This window comes from Podarcis cretensis (assembly GCF_951804945.1).
Source record: "Podarcis cretensis genome assembly, chromosome: 2".
In the NCBI taxonomy this organism is placed as follows: Eukaryota; Metazoa; Chordata; class Lepidosauria; order Squamata; family Lacertidae; genus Podarcis; species Podarcis cretensis.
Window position 1 is genome coordinate 52,455,056 of NC_137171.1, and position 15,163 is coordinate 52,470,218.

Below are 15,163 nucleotides of genomic sequence, written 5' to 3' on the forward strand. Positions count from 1 at the left end.
GAACCCGAACAAAAGGACACTTTCGCCTTTTGGATAGAAGAACCCCTTTGCACGCTGCGGTTAATATTTGCATTTTAGAGCAGTACTTTTTATTAATCTTGGCTCGTTTTCTTCATACATGTCACACACAGCGAGCAGTTTATAATGTTGGGGTGGGGAACCCGCACTGCCCTCTCCCCATTAAAAAATAACAGCTGATACATAAATTTGGACCCTAGTGCAAAGTGGAGGGGGGGGATTCAAATGGAAAGCTTGGTTTTATTGTGCCCCCCCCCCATGGAACCGTCTCCATCCTCAACCTTAGCGCACGCCTCCCCTTTCGCCCAGATTTTTGGGGATACTTTGGGGGGTGGGGGAGAACCGGCGATCCTTTTCTTGTGTAACCCCACCGCAGTCGTTGCATCATCTGGTTGCTGTGCCTCAACCCTCATCCACAGCCCGATCCTCCCGCATTCCTTCCCATCCGCATCGAGAGGCGCGGATTCTGGAGCAAGGCGGCCCGCCCTCCCCGGTGGCGCGTTCGGGATTCCCACCTAAAGCCTTCCGGCAGCAGCTGCTTTCCTTAAGGAAGGCGATGGAAGCCTTCAGCAGGTGACGATGGGGTGTGTGTGCCAGGGATCGGGGTGGTTCCTCTTCCTTCCTCCTTCCCACCCCCCCACGCCCCGCTGCAGCAATCGCTTTCAGAGGTTTCATCAGGCAGACGCCGCCAACCTCCTGCAACTTCTCCCCTCCGGCCTTCCAATGGAGCAGAGCGGCGCGGAGTGCCCGGGTCCTGCCTCGCTGCTGTAATGCAGGCAGCAGCAGCAGCCGAGGGGGCGGGCAGGCAGGCGGGCGGGCCCTTCGGACTCTCTTCGCTAGGGACAGCCGGCTTGCCGGAGGAGGGGCGCGGCGAGGAATGTCTCCAGCTGTTGCTGCTGCTGCTGCGATCCCCTTGCTCCCAGCTGTCAAAATGCACTTGAGAAAATCCACTCTCACCTCCTGAAGTGGAGGGGAGCCCCTGGGAGGAAGACGTGACACTCCACAGCACAGCCATGGAGGACCCTTCCCTCATCTCCGCTCCGGCGCACACACCGCCCCCCTCCCAGCCCCGGCGCGCGCCTTTCAGCTCCTCTTCCACAAACCTCGCTGCCTTTCCGTACAAAGCATCGGGTGGTGTCGTCGAAGTGTCTTTGTTAAGGTTTCTGGAGGCCAAACAGTGGTGGAGGAATAAGAAGGGTAAGGGAAAATCCAAGGACATTCACGAAGGAGGTGTAGGGAATGTATTTATTAAGAACCTTATAGCGAACGAATTCTCCAAATGTGGATCTTTATTTGTTTGTCAAGACTTAGGCTGCCCCACCTTTTCTCCAAGGAGCTCAAGGTGGCAAGACACACTCCCCCCCTTTTAACCTCACAACAACCTTGTGAGAGATGGCAACTGGCCCAAGGTCATCCAGCAGGACAGCCTCCTTTTCTAAGTGCTCACAGACCCACTATTGAATTACCTGTTCTAGGACCTTTCCTGGTATTAGTTGTTACCTGGTTCTTCTTCCCCCCCCTTTTGGAAGATGGGGACAACATTTGCTCACCTGCAGTCTCTAGGGACCTCCCTTGTTCTCCAAGAATTCTCAAAGATTAGGCTCTGAGATCACACCTGCAAGTTCCTTTGGTACTCTTACCCTTGGGTGCACCTCATCAGGCCCTGGAGATCTGAATTCATTTAAAGTAGTTAGGTGTTCCCTTATCTCCTCCTTTCTTATATTGGGCTGCAGCTCCCTCCTTACATCATTTATTCTGTCATCACCAGGCTGGGCATTGCTTTCCTTTGGGGTGAAGACATGTACCCCCCCCATACATAAAGGTAAAGGGACCCCTGACCATTAGGTCCAGTTGTGGACAACTCTGGGGTTGTGGCGCTCATCTTGCTTTATTAGCTGAGGGAGCCGGCATGACTAAGCCACTTCTGGTGAAGCAGAGCAGCGCACGGAAATGCCGTTTATCTTCCCGCTGGAGTGGTACCTATTTATCTACTTGCACTTTGACGTGCTTTCAAACTGCTAGGTTGGCAGGAGCAGGGACCGAGGAACAGGAGCTCACCCTGTCACGGGGATTCGAACTGCCGACCTTCTGATTGGCAAGCCCTAGGCTCTGTGGTTTAACCCACAGCACCACCCGCGTCCCCCATACATATACCCACCTATATTCTCGTACTTCAGGGTACTCCAGGTACCATGAGGTGTTGAGTGCCAATGGCACCAGCTTCCCTTGCCCCTCATCAGGAAAGGTTAGGCAAGGGGCAAAGCAAGAGCTGCTACAGTGAGGGAGAAACAGCTGAGGGCACTTTTACAACTGCAGTTGCAGTTTTGAGCACTCCTGAGGATTCTGGAAGGGCTGCAAGGTTTCAGAAATGACGGGAGAAGTGCTGCGATGCATTTTTTATTGACCAGCGCTAGGCTCAGGATACAACTTATAGGGCCAAATTCAACTGAGTGGTCCCACTGGAGGAAGAGCAGCTATCACAACAGGGCTCCCCCCATCTCTGTCATCAAAATGGCTCAGGTGTGTGTCTCAGGAAGAGCGCCACAACAGCACACAAGGGAGGAGAGGGGAGATTGTTCTGGGGGCCAAGAAGAAATGCCTGCGATGGCAGATTCCTGCCACTGAAAGCAAAAAGTGGACAAAACATACAAAATCAAAATTCTCACTCTGTAGCAGACCTGGTTAGAGCTAGGGAAGCCCATGGTGCTTCTTTGTCATTTGGGACTACTGCACATACAATGTGAAGTACAGGTTGCATTTTTTGTCATTTAATAAATTAAAAATAGTATTAGTCCAGACCAGTGAACAGTAGATTCCACCTTCCTTTGCTTTCTGTTAGTAAAACAGGCCTTGACTGACAGTTTCTGTCAAGAAGCTGTGGATGATTTTGGGCTATTTTAAATGTGCAGAACAAGCATATTGATGGTATCCCCCTACGATTGAATCACTACAGGCTGCAGGTTTCCCCATGTTAAAAAAACCCAGGGTTGGCTGAACCATTAAGCAAAATAAGCATTTGCTTAGGGCATCAAGGGAAGGGGGGCACCACTGAAATTTTCCATTGCCAGATTCTTAACATTCATGGTCAGAAATTGCTTAGCTGAGCGTTACTTTTCTGAGCTGAAGTATATTAAAACCCCAACAGAACAACTATGCAACAAGGCAGGCTGGATGCTGTATCTCTACTAAGCATAGAAGCAGATGTGTTACGTAAGGTTAGTTTTCAGGATTTGATTAAAGACTTTGCATTACAAAAAGTAGGGGAATTATTTTCAAGTATAAATAAAGTGGAAGTATACGAAAATAAACATTATTTTTCATCTTACTGTAGATTTTGTTTCCCTTTGAAAAATAAAATTATATTTTACGTTTATTATTGTTTATATTTTGAATTTTATATATATATATGGGGGCACCCAAATCTTTCAAGTGCTTAGGGCCTCTAAAGGTCCAGCCCTGTTAAAAAACAACACCACCAAACATCTCTGCTTGTGGAAAGCTAACATGGCAGAGAGAATAATTTAAGTTTAGCGTTTTTCCCTGTCTACATGTAGTGAGTTTTTTGTTTTACATAACTGGTGCATTAAAACACACAATCCCCTTTGCATTCTAAAGCAGTGCCTTTCCGGAGGGATGTCTTCCTCCATGTGCTATTTTTGCATGTTTGAATTGGATCTCACTTCAGTTCTCAAGCGAGCCCAAAACTACTCGGAATCTCTTCCCACAGAATTCTCCAGGGGCCAGGGCATGATGCACTTCTTATTCTGGAGGCACTGGAAGCAGTAGGCAAGCATTTCTAGATATGTGAACCAATGAATACAGCCTAAAGTAGAAGGCAAGCATGAAAATCTGTGGCGGAGACATGCTTTGCACCCATCAGAGTACTCCAGACTCACACTTCTGACCTACTTTTATTTAGCCCCCAAAATGCCTTTAGTCTCAGAGACTTTACATGTCTGGTGCTAAATAAGTGCTGAAAATATTCCACAGTAGAGCATGATGTCCTAGCTAGTTTGTGTTCCCCAGGGTGCTTTTGTGCTTGGACACCAGTGTAGATGTTCCAGCCGTAGGGACCAGATAGTTCAGATATCAAAGCCAAAGCATACTTTATGCCCTCTTCCTTTTGTCTGGACTGTCTTTTGCCTTTTAGGGGATCTGGGTTAGTTTCCCAGTGTTCAGAGCTGTTGGAAAGAAGCAGGAGGGAGCCAGGTTTAATTGCTACTTGAGGAATTATTGTGCGCGGAACTAATGCATAAATGCACAAGCCTGGAGGTTAGTGAGGGATACCATTTAGAGCAGCCTTCACTAACCTGCCGCCCTCCAGATGTTTTGGGACTGCAGCTCACATCACTGGGATGCTGGCTGAGGCTGATAGGTGTCGCCACCCGAAACATCTGGAGGGCAGCAGGTTGACGAAGTCTAATTTAGAAGGGTGCGTGTCTGACGCCTCTTCCGTCTCACTTCAGACTGCCTGAGATTGCTTGTCAAGAGTGTTTCTCTGGCAAGGAAATGGATTTAGCAGTTGTGCTTGAGTGGGTCAAACCAAACAAATGACCCGAAAAAGCAGCAGTCTGACCTCTGCTGATAGCATTGCTAGAGCTATTAGGAAGTATTAAAAAAATAACCGCAGCATTATTACCATTTTATGCAAGGCTGGGTCTTCTGATCTTTGTGAGCATGACTGGGCGTCACCTGCATATTGATGCCACTGTGCTTCCAAGCTCCAGAAACCCTTCCTTCCCCAGCAGATTCATGGAGATGTTAAAGAGAGCAGGGGACATGCTGGTGACGGACTCCTGTAGCATCCTGCAAGCCCAAGGCCACGGAGTAGAACGGAAATTCCCCAGACCACCTTTGGGAACATACTTTTCAGGAAGGCCTAGAGGCACCACGAAAACAGCACCAAGAGATCCAGGAGAATCAGCAAGGTCATCCTCCCCTGTCCATTCCTCAGCATTCACCATGGCAACCAAGGCAGTCAGCTCCAGAAATGAATTTAGCATGAGTAAGTCCTGTTTTAAAAGGGAAGTAGGAATGCTTTCTCTTTTAAGCTTTGCAGGTTTAGACACCCCCTCAGGTAGCTTCAGAAGGGGATTAGAAAACTCCACGGAGGATAAGGCTGTCCATGGCCACTGCTTCCAGTATTGGAGGCAGTATACTCATGAATACCTGGGAATCTCAAGTGGGAAGAATGCTATGGCTTGCTGGCATGCTTCCCACAGGCATCTGGCTGGCCACTGAGAGAACAGGATGCTGGACTCTTCATATGTTCTTAGGGCCTTCCTGTGGTGAATCTACCACATCATGGGCTCTGATTCCTCAGAGAATTCTTTGGGAGGAATTCAGCACCGCTGTTCTGACCCACCCCAAGAGTAGTTGTTGAGCTTTTTTAGGTAAAGTTACTGAGGGGAAAAAATCGCTGTTTTTCAGCTATTTTTTTAAGGGGAATCGGCAAAGATGACACTGCCGGCATGACTTGCCATATGTCTGGATTTTCCTGGTTTCCTCCCAGACACTTCTTCCAACTGCATTATTCCAGGTATGTCCAGGAAATTCCAGACATATGATAACCCTACCCATGCCCCGTTTTGCGGGGTTCTCATTACCCTCCCCAGAGCAGATTTGGGGGAAGGCACAGGAGTACATATACATAAGGAAAACGGGTGCGCGCGGGGGGGGGGGGGGAGCCCCACTGCGCTAGCTTCTGCTAGCCCACTGGGTTTGTTGAATCCGGCCCTTTAACTTCCATCTCTTGTAATAGGCCTCAAGTACTTCTGAATTCTAACCCAGCTATAGATGCAGATTTCCCCATAGTTTACTTATTCCACAGCTTTCACAACAAAAACTGCAAAATGTGATGGCAGCCACCAGTTTAGATCACTTTAAAGAAGCTGTGACAAATTCATGGAGAACAAACCTACCAATGGTTTGCAGTCATGATGGCTGCATACTACTAGGGACTCAGCTATACAGCCTCAAATAAAACGTTTTAAGTGTGTTGTAAAGTGCATTATACAAATGCAACACTAGATGGCAATAGTGAGTTATGGCAAATGCAATATCTTTTTCAAAACGTTTTTTTAAAAATCATTTTTGCAGCGTTTTTTATATGTGTCTAGATTTCACCTAGGATCACAGGTACTATGCTTCTGAATACCAGTCACTGGGGAGCAACAGAAGCCAAGGCCTACTGCTCCTATGATCTGCCTCTGAGTTTCCGGGAGGTATCTGATTGGCCACTGTGGGATGCTGGATCCAGTGTAGCATATTGGTTAGAGCGTTGGACTAGGATCTAAAATTTACCAGGCAAACTTAGGCATGTCACAATCTCTCAGCCTAACCTACCTCATAGGGTTCTTGTATGTCGCCTTGAGCTCCTTGGAGGAAAGGAGGCCTACAATTATATTAAGGGCATAAATAAGCCGTTGGTCTGATCTAGCAGGGCTCTTCTTGTGTGAAATTGGTCTCCTACAGAATTTCAGCTCCTTATAGTTTAAATCTGGGTCATTTTTGGCAGATCTTCAGGAATATGCATATAGAACTGTGAACATTTTGACACTACTTGGAAAAGAAGGACAGAAAGTACCTGTGAGGCATAGCAGATTTCCAAAACTCCCCTTTGAAGCTTTGTAGAATAAATGGCTCTCTGGGGATGATACAAGCAGTGGTGCTCTCAGTTAATTTTAGACCATTAAAATGGGAGGAGGGTGCTTGTCTTTAGATGGTAATGTGTGTTACTTCAACAAACTGAATCAGGTGGACAAGAAACTGAATCAGCAACCCTCTTTGACCTAATTTTTTTTAAAAAGTATTTGAAATTCAAAACCATTACAATAAATGGGAGGAAAACTTTATTTTTAGGTGACTATAAAATGAAGAAAATAAAACTAATGCTATGGAAGAAATAGCAGTAGGAATGATATTTTAAATGGCTCAAACACCTTTTTTCCCCTCTGGTTGTTTTATGAAAAGGTCAAGTATTTGAAAAATCATCTTGGTGAGGAGTTATTTTCTGATTTTATAAGAAAGGCCTATTTGGTTGATAAAATATGAACTGTTTGAAAGATTTATAGGTGTCAGAAATCCTGCCTAACTTTTTATATTTAGAACAGCCGCACTGTGATATTTTAAAAACTGGTATTTACTCATGTAATCATTTGCTTTTTATGTGGGACGTGAACTGGGCATGTGACTACTGCGCTTGATACAAAGAGAGGTATGGGCAGAACAAAATGCTCAAATTGCACCATTTTTAAAACAGCAGTCCTGTAGGACAACAGCAAAGCAACCATCACCTGTGTTTACAGGATACCCCCTTTATACCTTAGACAATAGCCTGGGTAATAGTTATGAGTTAGCCCATTTTCTGCTTAGGTTGTTGAAATTGCAGACTCTTTGCCATTAAAGGCAGAAAACAGATAAAAGTTCAAAACTTTTGCTAGTTGCCCTAGTGCAAGACATCTACTTTTTTTTTAATAGACTTTTAACAGTTTCGAAAGTGATGGAGACATGTGTTGAAAAGTGTGATTATCAGGAAGACATGTAAACACCCAGAAAGAAACTTAAGAATGAATGCTCCTTGTCATATAACCGCCCCACAAACAAATGAGAACAAATACTCATTAAAGACCGCACATAGTCTTGCCACCACATTAGCTTTGCGCAAATAAGTCAGGAGGAATGCTCAATAAATAGATCATCTAGAGACGCCCCTAGTGTGTTTTGCAGATGAATCATATCCTGGATTTGAAGATTCTGATGGGCTGCTGATCTAAGCAATGAAAACACAGAATATTGGTCCTAAACCCTCATTGGTCACTTTGACAGGATGAGATCTTGTTATGGCTTTACCTTGTGGAAGTACTGATTCTGTGGCAGATGACTAATTTTCTCATCCTGTGGCTCCACTAAGATGTCAACTCAACAAAGGGTTTGCTTTTTGCATGAAGCAATGGAGCATATCTCGTGTCCATCAATTCCACACAGGTACCATCACTCTGTGAACGCAAAAACTGCAAGTCAAAGAGAAGTAGCCACTGTGCAAAGACCTGAATATCCATGTATCTAATTTAAATATATTTACCTCCAGCTTTGTCGTCTCTGCTCCAATGGAATTGCGCTACTGCTACTTCTTTTACCAAACACACACACACACACACACACACACACACACAACTATCCCCAGCTGTTTCCTGCTATGACTTGTGCCAACTGCTCAGCTGCTCCTGGAAAAGGAAGGAGAAGTAGGCTATTGCCAGGCTGGTCAACTGGGAACTTGTGAGGGAAACTTTAGATCTTACCCAGAAAGCAGATGGGAGGAAGCACTTCCTCTTCGTACGCTTCCTGTGTATTGTCTAAAGTGGGAACTTGCGCATCTACCCTGCGATGATGCATAATTTCTGCAGGTATAGATCCTGCATATTGCTGGGGCAGCGCATGATCTGTGAGTTTTGGCTTTGCCTAGAAACCATAAGGAGTTACCTTTCCCCCCACCCCCATCTCTGTAATATTTTGAAGCCATTCTAGCTGTGTCAGAGCTTTCTCCTTTGGCAAGAGTTGGCTTTTCTTTTTTGGGACTACTTTTCCTACTTTCTCGGTCAAACTGACTAGTTATAATGCTGGGGATTTTTCTGCCTCTCTCCATAGCACATGCCATGCCTTGCCTTGAGTTTGTTCACATGCTTGAACTTTCTGCAGTTATTTATACCTTTTTGCTGAGTTGGGCATAGGGAGCCCTCCTGGTAGTTCCTCTGCATTCAGAGGCTTGATGCGTAGTGGCACAGGAGAGGGCATTCTCTCACCTTCATTCTACAGCTTTTGGAAGATGCATCTTGTTGTTCTGGCTTTTGACACTTGAGGTGAATGTTTTTAGGAGCCCCCTTATTTTTAGTTGTAAGCTGTATTAAATTGTTTTTAATATATTGTTTTAATGCTATAACCCACCCTGGAATGCAGAGCGGGTTATAGCAGGCATGCCAACTCTATGGGACCAAGGTGTTTTCACCCCCCTCAATATGTGTTGGGAGGGGACTGAGCCCCCTCAATGTTGAGGGGGCAGGGGAGGCTGAGCGTGGAGCTGAGCATGGCACAGCTTCAGTGGCTGGCTCCTCCTGAGTACAAGGAAGGAGGAGCCACTGGCCCTTTGAGCCTCACTGCTTTGGGCTCTGCCCTCAGCCTCCTCCCAATGATGTAATGACGCATGCACATCATGTGTTGTGCACATGACATCACACATGTGCACCACACACCAGGGCCCCTCAATCTGAGGTGGAAGTTGGCACCTCTGGTGGGTATTAAATGAATAAATAATACTTGACCTCTGATTTTGGCACATTTGCAGGGAAGGGCCACAGCTCAGTGGCAAAACATCTATTTTGAATGCAGAGGTTGAATCACTGCCTTCTGCAGGCAGGGCTGGAAAAGACCCCTTTCTAAATTGCCAGAGCTGTGCTACCTCTCAGTGCAGAGCTGATCTGAGCAAGGCAGGCCAGCGATCCAACTTTGTAGTTGACAGCTTCCAAAGTTGTGTAGGATGATGGGGGATAGATGTAGATGACATTTTGTTGTCTTCCAAATGATGCCAGTTGCTGCATCATTAGCCATCTCTTGATAATCTTAGCTGTGAACACCCTAGTTTTTGTGAAGGCTTTAAAGGCGGTCCACCATAGCATCTTGATTTCACCTACTTCTCTCAAAGGCTTGTGAGTTTTATACAACTGATTACATGGAAAATGGATGGAAGACACGTGTTTTTGGTTCAAATAAAAGGAGAGGAGGGGAAAAAGTACGGACACAGGCAGCACTGGTTCCAGCAATTTACTGCAGAATATCTGAACCAGATGCTGTTAAACCATAATTCCAAGCAATTTGCCAGAATTATGTATCTACTTTAATCTTTTGAGTCAAAGTTAGGCTATGCATGGTTTGCATTACTTGTATATATAAACAAAACTGTGATGCGATTACAGCTAATATGAGACAGATAATGATAAACAGGCATGATTTCACTAACTGCTGTCCTAGCTGGGGGAAAATTGCAGCTTTCTTTGCTAACTGGGGATAGTCTATCATAAGAGAGTCTTCAAAATGTGGCTGCCCAGATGAAGACATTTCCAACAATTTCATTATTCATAGCTATGCAGAAGCAATGTGGAGATTCAGCAGACTTTTGTCCCAGTTTTTAGTGACAACAAAGGCTGGCCCTTTAGAGGTCAGGCTATAGCAATTAGATCTGCCTTCCCCAACGTTAGTGCCCTCCAGGTTTTGTTGAACTCTCAGCTCCCATCAGGCCCAACCAGCATGGCCAATGGTCTGGAATGATAGGAGTTGTGGTCTAACAATATCTGAAGGGCACCAGGTTGGAGAAGGGTGACTTAGATGTAACGACATGGGGAGAATGTATTTGCATGAATTGATCAGTGGTGTGGAACCTGTGGTCCCACAGATGTTGCTAGACTACACTTTCCATCACCACAGGCCATTGACCATATTGTCTGGATCTGATGGGAGTTGGAGTCCAACAACATCTGGAAGACAGCACCATAAACAGACCCCTAATAGATCCACAATAGACAAAAAAGAAGAAGTTGCTCATGGGAATCCTATTATGTAAGGTACCATTTTAGCAAATTATGAGCTGTTGAGTCTGGCATATGCTGAGAAACAAAAATTCACCTTGGAACAACCGAGTAGGGAAACAGATGACTGCTGACCATATGAAGATGATAGCCATGGAAACATCTGCTGCATGGCAGCCGTACCCATCTGGAGAGGCCTATAGAATCTGTCACATGAGAAATCAAGGATGAAGACAAATGTGGCATTTTTAGAGCAGTGAGGACCCCAGTTTTATTCAGTCCAAGCATATATTTTCTCTCCAAGGTCAAGCTCTGAAGCAGAAGCCGGCTGTGCATGAGGCTCTTGTGATGATCTCCCCCTCCCAATTCCTGGAGCAGTTTTACACTTAAAAAAATAAAATGAATACTTGTTTACTAGTTACATGAGTTTTAAATAATGAACTTGTTCATTGCTTGATTAAATCTCGATGGTTTGGATATGAGAAACAATGAATTGAAAGAAATTGCTTCCTTTTATATACAGTGGTACCTTGGTTTATGAACTTAATCTGTTCTGGAAGTCCGTTCTCAAACCGAAATTGTTCTTAAACCGAGGCACGCTTTCCCTAATGAGGCCTCCTGCCGCTGGTGCCTTTCCACCGTTCGGCTTCCGGTCTTGGACTGAGGTAAAGTTCACAAACCAGGACACTACTTCTGGTTTTGTGGAGTTCGTAAACCGAATAGTGTTACCTCGGGTTACAGACACTTCAGGTCACAGACGCTTCAGGTTACAGATTCCGCTAACCCAGAAATAATACCTCGGGTTAAGAACTTTGCTTCAGGATGAGAACAGAAATTGTTTTGGCAGTGTGGCGGCAGTGGGAGGCCCCATTAGCTAAAGTGGTGCTTCAGGTTAAGAACAGTTTCAGGTTAAGAACGGACCTCCAGAATGAATTAAGTTCATTCTGTAGTTCATAAACAGGGCTGTTGTTAAACCAAGGTACCACTGTAAATAGTGACTATATGTGTTACAGTAGGCATTGGCTTAGAAAAGACAATCCCCCTGGGATGAGAGAGAATGCTTTTTCTAACATGACACCTGATACTCAAGGTTGTCTTTTTTTTAAAAAAAAAGATTATCTTTTTTTAGTAGATGCAGAAGTTTTTAAATTATGACTGAATTATATGCAGCCCATTACTAAAATGCAGAATGATGTGCTTAAATGTTGGTGTAGTGTAGTGCTTAAAAAAATATCAAAGCTGGACAGAATGCTTGAAGCATGTGGGGAGAACAAGACTGATGGCTCAATGTCAAATTGCTGTTATGCATGTCTGTCATTTCAGTTGCAAAGCACAGAGGAAATTGGGAGGAAGCTGAGCTTGCACTATTGCTAAACAATTCATGGTAAGATCTGTTCTGATATTCCATTAATCTCCCCACCCATTTCCACGGCTGTCTGGGTTTCCAAGTAGTTGCAGAGTGTGGCACTGCTTAGTTTATTATATAGCAAGAAGCTACAGCTAATTGCCTCTCCATACAGTTCTATCCACAATACTATATGTATTTAAGCAGATGCCATTTTGTTAGTGGTTATCTATTTCCACGCAGGGTGTCATAATTATATTTAACGTTATAGAACTCGCTAATACAAGAGAGTCTTACTGTCTCACCGTTTTAAAATAGAAATTCTAGCTATCTACCTGTACATCTGTGCAACTGCTTGCATTCAAATAGCATCGCAGCAAATTCAAATGTATGATTATCTAGATATTTTCCAGGTTGTTTGAACCGGAATGATGCTGTTTCTGCTTATCTAAGGCCATTCATCTAAACTGAATTGTACTGTAGTTCTGGCTGCTATTCTATGTATATACCTTACCACCTGCCCACAAAGCCTCCCACAAAATATAATTGTAATTTTGCTCACTGAAATGGGATCTCAGTTTAGCAAATAGCATATGCCACTGCATCAGTATTGTTTCACACCTCTCCAATCTCTGAGCAGTGCAAGATTCCAGGGGTTCCAGATGCTTACCCAGAGTTTGGTTTCCTCAGAACGAAGAACAGCAGAGACTGTGGTGTCTTTAGGATATATGGCTTATTTACACATACCATATATACAACCTGAGCCTTTAGTGGAGGGGCTCACAGCATTAACACCCCAAGACAGTCTTGCTTCTCCCATAGCCACAGCCTTGGATTCCAACAGAAATCAGGCACAGCTGTCTCCCAGCTGCCCAGTCTGCTTCCAGCTTCCAGCTCACATCCCTCGACTCTGGCCTCTGTCTTTGTAACTACCAGCCAGTTGATGGAAGGGGGCCCACCCATTTGCGCTCTGGCACAGAGCCACTTCCTTTGTTACTTTAATGAGCCACACTAAAGCCATTATCAAGAAACTTGTCTGGCTGTTCCAGCAATTGGATACTTGCTGGATCCAGGAATTAGATGGGACTCAGACATACCACTCCGAAACTCACAACAATATATTTGAATAGATGGTTTCCATCAGTGGCGGGGGGTGGAGAGCAGGCGGGGGCATGGCTGGCGCCCCCCAGGGGGATGATGTGAGCCGGGGGCGTGGCGCGCATCCCTAGGGCATGGCACGCTGCCCGCGAGGGTGTGGCGTGCCGCCCACAGGGGCATGGTGCGCGTTCTGGGGGTGTGACACGCCGCCTGTGGGGACGGGGCGCCCGGGGGTGCATGCCGCGATGACACCCTACTGGAATAGTGGTGACAGGGGCAGTCCGCTTCCTCTGCACCCCTGTTCCTCTGCCATTGGTTTCCATATATTTTGTAAAACCTTTTTCTTTTGTGTGGTTAGAGATCAAAGCATAGTTTCCACAAATAAACTGACACTATTGACACGAAGTACTGTAGTAGTTTCTGCTTCTGTCCAAAGACTTGTTCCAGTGTTAATATGGGAACGGATCATACTGTGTGTCAGTGGCTCATAGGATCGGCCTGTAAGATATGCAGTTTGCTCAGTGCACTGCGCTGCTAACAATGTAAACCATTATACTGCTGACATCAGGCACAAACTATTTTATTTTAATGCGGCCTTCTTTATTTTGGTGAGACTTAGGCAGGAGCCATGCTGGTTGTTGGAACCGATCCTTAGCAAACAGCCAGTTAAAACATTATTGAGGTCATAGATGGTAAAGAACTCCTAAGCCCCATCTGGTCCTTCTCTTTACTAGTTGCATAATGCTCCCTCTACAACATTCCCATGGGCTTTTCCCAGTCTAGCCAGAAATCACTTCATTCCCTTTGTTAGGCTGTTTTCCCGTCATCATTCTCTCTATTTCCAATCTCTGTTCAGGCTATGACTACTAAGGCTTATTTATGCAGCCCAAATGGTATTACCCACACATAGGAGGGAGATGTCAGCAGGCTTGGGGGAGGGGAGAGAACCTGAAGATTTGTACAGGATTACAAAAAAAATATATTCAGGAAAAACCTCTTCTAAGTTCCCACCCCTAACTTTGAAACTAGTTCAATGAGAATAGAGTATGCTTGTTGCCTGTTGGAAGGGGGAGAGAGAAATGGAAAACTTGTGGGAGGAATGGAACAGAATGGAATATCCCTGAAAAGTGCATGGATGGAAGGAACAGTGAACAGGAGCACTCTAGGCCGTGATATTTTAATGGTTGGCTTATTTTAATTGGAACTTCTTCTTTTTTTTGCTGTTGGTTCATTTCTACTTGCGCTTGGCAGATCCCCAAGACCTAAGTGAGTCTGGGAAATCAGAGAAAAACAATTATATGCACAAAAATGGGGGACCTGCAAAATTATGTCCCTTCATCAAAGTTTCCCTTTGAAACCTAATTGCAGTTGGCTGCTATCGGGCCCATTCTCCAGTAATTCTACTGGGTTTTCTTACCAACCCAGATAAGCACCCAAGCCCAAGCCCAAAGCAGATATGTTAGTCATCAATGATTATCATGGGGGGCGGGGAATACTTACGGTATATGTCAACCAAAATAACTTTGTTGCCTTGTAAACAGCATACAAAGATGTAACTCTGGGTACGAACATTTCCTCCCCAGAGCCCTCCAGAATTTCAGGTGTGAAATTCTGCAATGGAAAGCCTTTTTTACTTGCTTAGGGTCTCTATATGTTTTTAGAATCCTTCTATTAAAATATCTTGTAAAATAACTCTCTACTTATTCTTCCAAATCATGGCAGGTGATAGGGAGGGGCGAAGGCAGGAAAGTCAGCAGAAAAAGAAAGTGGATTGGGAGTTTTCCTCCTCTCATAATAACAGAATGTGGGGTCATCCACCGATGCTGCATGTTGGAAGAAAACAAAAGAAAACCCTCCTGCACACAGTACATAGTATAGGATTTGCTCCCACTATAAAAGATGAGGCAAATCCATGGGGGATAAAGCTATTAATGGCTACTTGCCACAATGGCTGTGCTCTACCTCCACTTTTTGGGTGCTGTTTGCCTCCAAATGCCAGTTGCTGGGAATCACAAGTGGGTAGGGCGCTGTTGCGCTCACAGCTTGCTTGCCGACTTTCCACAGGCATCTGGCTAGAGAACAGGAGGCTGGACTTGACAAGTATTTGGCCTGATCCAGCAGAGCT

General features: G+C 45.1%; 1 protein-coding gene across 2 annotated transcripts; it reads left to right on the forward strand.

Annotated features, from left to right (window-relative positions):
• The first annotated feature begins 4,600 nt into the window (after nucleotides 1-4,600).
• On the forward strand, nucleotides 4,601-14,924 carry LOC307209624 (uncharacterized protein). Of its 2 annotated transcripts, XM_079964919.1 has the most exons (3): nucleotides 4,601-5,023; nucleotides 11,919-11,979; nucleotides 14,761-14,924. In XM_079964919.1, exons 1-3 carry the CDS (start codon nucleotides 4,696-4,698, stop codon nucleotides 14,762-14,764), a joined length of 393 nt encoding a protein of 130 aa, XP_079821045.1. In that variant the 5' UTR covers nucleotides 4,601-4,695; the 3' UTR covers nucleotides 14,765-14,924. The 2 variants fall into 2 exon arrangements, 1 of the variants encoding a protein (XP_079821045.1); XR_013835648.1 differs by lacking the exons at nucleotides 4,601-5,023; nucleotides 14,761-14,924 and adding an exon at nucleotides 7,852-8,004 and having other exon boundaries at nucleotides 11,919-13,031.
• Nucleotides 14,925-15,163: the final 239 nt, after the last annotated feature.

Coding starts and splice junctions, on each gene's coding strand:
- LOC307209624 (XM_079964919.1), top strand. CDS start 4,696: ATGACTGGGCGTCACCTGCATATTGATGCCACTGTGCTTCCAAGCTCC. Junction 5,024..11,918: donor CAGAAATGAATTTAGCATGA/GTAAGTCCTGTT, acceptor CTGTCATTTCAG/TTGCAAAGCACAGAGGAAAT.